General features: G+C 37.5%; 1 protein-coding gene across 1 annotated transcript; it reads right to left on the bottom strand.

The window, feature by feature from the left end:
* Positions 1-382: 382 nt before the first annotated feature.
* LOC121973538 (UPF0047 protein YjbQ-like) lies at positions 383-1,207 on the bottom strand. The gene is made up of 4 exons (XM_042524946.1): positions 1,118-1,207; positions 826-886; positions 632-726; positions 383-534 (listed from the first exon to the last, which is right to left on the bottom strand). The coding sequence occupies exons 1-4, from the start codon at positions 1,190-1,192 to the stop codon at positions 493-495; spliced, it is 273 nt and encodes a 90-aa protein (XP_042380880.1). The 5' UTR covers positions 1,193-1,207; the 3' UTR covers positions 383-492.
* Positions 1,208-5,667: the final 4,460 nt, after the last annotated feature.

Raw genomic sequence — 5,667 nt, forward strand, 5'->3', positions numbered from 1 at the left:
AAGTTTTACAAAACCTCATCATTGACTCTTCTTTAAGATTGCTGGACTTAATCTTAAAGGATCCATATCCAGTAGAGAGCAACCTATACATCACATTGAAACAAAATGATCAAAAGTTACAAGCTAATAGTGTGAAGTGCTACATAATAGAACAAGTTTCTATGCTTCCTCAAAATGGAGAGAAATCAATTGTGTGCTTTCCTTAAAGAAGAGAAGAACCATTCCTGTCTTATTGAAACAGAAAGATAAAGCATGATTAATAGTCTTGCTGCTATTATTCGAGAAGGATGGTCGCTTGATTAGAAGAATTATACATAGGGAATGGCAATCATAAGCTCTTCTACAATATTTAATGCCAAGATCAGCACAGCAGTTCAATAAATCGTAACTGCTTTATCAGCTGATACTGATTTTTCTGGCAATTGCCAGAGATGAAAGAAGGCTATTTCAGTATTGGGTGTTAATGAAATTGGGAGGCTGCAATTTTCACATTTACTCACCTTCCAATGTGTGCTTCCACGGTGCAGATCGACCCTAACACAATAAGCAAAGGATGAATCATAAGTAAATCGTCAAAAAAAATCCAATTCTATATTTTGCAGTAATCACTAAAGGGATCTATGAATATCACCTCTGGCACAATCCGATTCAGAAATGTTTCAGTGTCGCTCTGAACATCAGAGTCATAATTCTCATTTATGGTGAGAGAAGCACTTGTATGCTGCACTGAACAAGTATTTAACCTTCTGATCAGAAGAACAGCAGCAAAATGCAACGGACAATTTGTTTTTAATAAAATTGTAATCGCAGTCAACGAAAACTCACGGAAAAGATGAGCAAGGCCGCATTTGAAGCCCGACAAATCTTGTTGTATCTCTTCAACAATCTGGCACAACACCAGAAGCATACGAGTTATGTTTCATCACATTTTCCTATACATCGAGCGTCCATCAGTAAGAAATATAAGAGATCAAGTACAACCAAACGCATCTATCGATTGACCAGTGGATCATTTTCCAAACACAACAGGAAAAAAATTGCTTTTTACTGATTAATAAGGGAGATAAAATCAAGAAATGATCGGAAGAAAAAGAGACAGATTTGGGGGCGATTGAACCTTGGGGGTGATGAGATGGCATCCGCGCCTCTGAGCAGGGACGACGACGGTCTTCTGTGCCCACTTGGCGGCCATGGCCTCAGAGACAGCAGTAGAAATGCCGGCGGCGGCCACGACAAGTGTACGAGGGCCCTTCTGGGATCTCAAACGGGGGATCGCATGGAATTGCTTCTTTAAGTCCAGCAATCTCTTCTTCTGAAAGGCTTTCAGCTATCACTCTTAGAGCCATCTTCTTCAACTTGTCATCAGCACACCTGGGGTTGTAGGCAATCAAGAAATTTTGTATGAAAACTTTCATACATGTAAATCTCGTACTAAATAATATGTCAATGTTATATATACATGTAATTCATACCGTAAGTGTGTTTATATCGTAACTGACAAGTTTTCTTTAGGGCCAACTTCTACTCAAGCTCTTTAAACACTGCATCAAAATAAAAAAATTGGCATTAGTTCTGTGCTAAATGAAAATCATATTTAGAGGAAAAAGCGGGAGTGCTGTAGATGGATATATTAACCAAGCATATTAATGTTTGACCTGTCTTTACAAGTTCTAAGCATATATATTAACCAAGCATATAACCTAAGAGGAATAAGTTACAAAATGCTACTTGATGTTTGACCTGTCTTTATTGGATTTTGCGGCCCCGGTCTTCTTGTAGCCAGGTACAATGTAATACTTGATGTTGACTCTACCTTTGCAGTTGTTTCGGCTTGAGGAGTGGCAAAGAATGGTGGAGTAGAGGATGGATTTCAGGTATTCATCCGTGCCATCGAGGAAATGACTCCAGTAGGTGACTAGCATGTTGAGCAGGGCATGCTTGGAGAAGATGACTTGTTTCAGAAGCTTTTTAGATCAAAGATACGAAGTGCATTGTTATAAAACTAGATGCACGAACACTTGCTTATACGGTTCTTGAAATAGAATACATTCGTAACCGTCACTAGCCCAAGCTCAATAAGGAAAATTCACGGTAAATGTGCATAGTATACCTCAGATACTGCAGATGATAGGGAAGGCCAGAAGACAGTTTGACGCAAATATTGAGATTGCCCAAGCCAATCCATGGTACTAATCCTGACAGCTCCTCCAAATCAAGGGATTCACTTCAACTTTCCTAAACCAAAGAAGAAACAGATGGATTACAAAAGAAAACAATTTGCACCATCAAACTGAAACTTATAATAAGCCTTAATAAATTAATGAAAAAAGAATTGTTTAGAAGTTCACTGAGAAACATATGAAAATACAACAAATGCAACTGAAAAAAAAAAATAAAAAACTAGTATCCAATTAACTTTTTTTTATACTTTCAGATCAAAAGGTCAAATTTATATACTTTGGTTCATGTTCAAGCAAGAGGATAACAATCTCATCGACAGTTAGTATTTCCTTTTAATATAGAACACTAAAAAGAAGGAATATCAATGATGAAACAAACCTGAAAATGCGAGCTACTGAGGCAGCGAGCAATCTGCTTGAACAAGGTAATCATGCAGCGTTGGAACTCTGTCGTGAGCATCAAAGACCAAATATTACCAAATATTAAGATCACTGAATTGTCTGGACCACCACATAATTGAAGCTAATTGTCTGGAGTTGCAGGAAAGAATAATCAAAAGTAAAGTTGTTCCCAACCTCTCAAGTTCCGATTCATGAATCTTATGCTTTAATTCAAACTAAAACAGCACAAAGAGAATGCTCAAGGAGACAAGGAGCTTTATTTGTCACCAATCAAGTGGGAAAACATAATAGAAGCTTCAGAGCAGTGGTCTGGGGAACAACTTTACTGGCCCTTGGGTTACTGAAGCTTACAAATTGCTTACTGCCAAGAACGTTTCAAACCTGGTTGATTTATCTGCATCTGTTCTATAGAAACTCTAGCTATCACCTCTAAGTTCTCAATGCATTCACCATTAATTGATTGCAGCAAAAGGAAACCACTGCATGTAATAGACTTTTCGACTTGGTCTCTTCTCCAAGTAAGAACATTTCAAACCTAGATACCTAGTAAATCCACATCTGTTCTATATAAACCCGTCACCTCTAAGCTCTCAATGCATTCATTCACCATTTACTTCCTCAATACATGCTCTAGTACTGAGAATTCAAGCTATGCAAGGAATGGCTGTTAAACTCCTCATTGCACTGCTTGCCTTGGCTTCCTCACGCAAAGGGTATGCATGCATGCAACTTTACTCTCAAAAACTAGAAGATATATTGAAGTCATTATCAGAAGAACATGAAAATTTACTTACAATCTTGTGTACTGTGTTCACCAAATCTTCACCTTCAAACTCTCCTCCTTTGTTGGCGCGTCCTTTCTTCCACATAATAGCTCTATTGATGTCATTATCATCACATAATTCAGTCCCTACAACAAAGAAAAATCAAATAACAAATGTGAAATAATTTAATGTGAATCAATTAGAGGGTTCTTAGAGGAAATATATTTTAAAAATACTTACAGGAGGAAAGAAGGCACTACAAATTAGCTTAAGGGGATCACACTCTGGTTTAAATTAGCTCCTTATTTTATCATGTTAGAAGCAAGCTTATTAACTGAGCTTGATTAATGAGTATACCTATGCCCCTGACCCTGAATGAGGGGAATATTACAATATAGAGAAAGGATAGGCATGGAGTATGACAGGTTGTGTGGCTAGATTGATGCTTATTGAGCATGTGCATGCTTTAAATGTTTGTGCCACTAGCTAAAAGAGTAAATTTTATTGCTTAAAAGAATAACAAAATGTAAAATTGAATAGTAAAAATTCCTAGTACCAACCAAGAATAAAGGTATATATGAAGCATTAAATATAATCCTAAGTTAGGTTCAAATGCGCAAGAAATCACAAAGATTATGCTGAAAAACAGATCATTTTTAAGCAGGACATAATTTTGGAAGTCTAATTAAATCCGATATGTAATTATACACTAAAGCATTATATTTGCCCATGTAGAAAATCGCATGCAAAAATTGTAATCTGCAAACTAAATTGATAAGATTTTAACAACAAGATAAAACTTCATTATTGGAAAAAAGAAAGAAAGAAAGAAAGTTCGTTCTTTTGTTGTTAATTCCAACAAAGGAAAAATGAAATGAAAGGCAACGATGAGAACAACACTTGTTAGATGTTACCCCCAACCAGAACCAGCTAGCCAACCAGATGAGATCGTTGGAACATTAAAACTCTGGTCAACTCCAAGATCCAGCAGCTCTATTCTCTCTACAATGAAAGCAGGACCCTTTGCCGACCTAATATAACAACGAACAGAGGTAAGTAACTACTGCTTTCTAACATTACTTTCTGTCAAAAATTGACCAACCAGATCAGCAAGAAGGGTGTTGAAGAGAAGGAAATGGTTGAGAGGTTTACCTTGGCTTAGTTTACGAATTGGGATGGAAGTCTCTGCCCTGTGCAAAACCCTAGCAGGAAGGCCTGCACGGTACAAAATTATTTATGATAGATAGGTTACAAAATCGAAAATGGGGCCAGCACAAAAAGGTAGACCACGCTCGTCCCCCCGTGCGATCCCTTTACTACACCATAACTGATCCCATCTCTCTCGACTTGGAGGAGTTGGGCCGGCGTGAGGAGTTTTGCGTGAGGAGTTTGGGTCGAGATTAGGGTTCAGAGGAGATCACGCGGCAAGGAGAGGAGAAGGCGCTCGTGGAGAGGAGAAGGCGCTCGTGGAGAGGAGTGGAGAGGAGAAGGCACTCGTGGAGAGGAGAACTCGTGGAGAGGAGTGGTGAGGAGAAGGCGCGCGCGCGTTGAGGGTTTAGAGTTTAGCAAAGCGAGGGCTGCGAATTTATTTTAAGTGAGTTTAGGGGAAATATACACAACACTTTAAAAAACGTTTTTTAAAAAAATGTTGTCTTTGACCATAAACAACAACACTAAAGACAACACTTCATTAAAAACCGTTGTCTTTAGTAAAAAGTAAATACCATAGACAACGCTTTTCACTAAAAGCGTTGTAAAACAAAGAACGACAACGTTTTTATTAAAAAGCGTTGTCTATTGGGTGTTGTTGAATGCAAAAATTCTTGTAGTGAATTCTTTAACTCTCATATTCTTTATTCTTTATTCTTTATCTTTCATGGCTGTATTTTCCTTATTTTTAATTCTACATTTCTATGTTTTCTCATAATTTTTTTAGATACCATGAGCACTAACATGTTAAGCAGACCCTTAAGAGAATTCTCTGCACCCATTTCTATAAGATTTTTATCTCTGATTGTGCAACCTCATATTGAGGCAAAAAGTTTCCAATTAGACCTAAGAATAATTACTATGATACAGGATCACAAATTTAGAGGAGAAGTATAGGAAAGCCCATATCCACACATTGAGACATTCTTCGAACTTTGTGATATGATGAACTATGAGGATGTCTCAGCGGATGTCATTCAGTTGATGGCATTTCCTTTCAGTATCAAGGATAAGGTGAAGATTTGGTTTTATTCTCTCCATCCTTAAAGCATCACAAATTGGAACAATTGGAGCAACAATTTCTAAATCATTTTTTCCCTCCAAACAGAACA

This window comes from Zingiber officinale, chromosome 4A, assembly GCF_018446385.1.
Source record: "Zingiber officinale cultivar Zhangliang chromosome 4A, Zo_v1.1, whole genome shotgun sequence".
Lineage (NCBI taxonomy): Eukaryota > Viridiplantae > Streptophyta > Magnoliopsida > Zingiberales > Zingiberaceae > Zingiber > Zingiber officinale.

Bases quoted from the DNA above. Each gene is read 5' to 3' on its own strand.
- LOC121973538 (XM_042524946.1), bottom strand. From the start codon at position 1,192: ATGGCCGCCAAGTGGGCACAGAAGACCGTCGTCGTCCCTGCTCAGAGG. The intron at 887-1,117 runs GTTCAATCGCCC...GTGTTGTGCCAG, and splicing joins GCCATCTCATCACCCCCAAG to ATTGTTGAAGAGATACAACA. The intron at 535-631 runs GTGATATTCATA...TTATTGTGTTAG, and splicing joins TGAATCGGATTGTGCCAGAG to GGTCGATCTGCACCGTGGAA.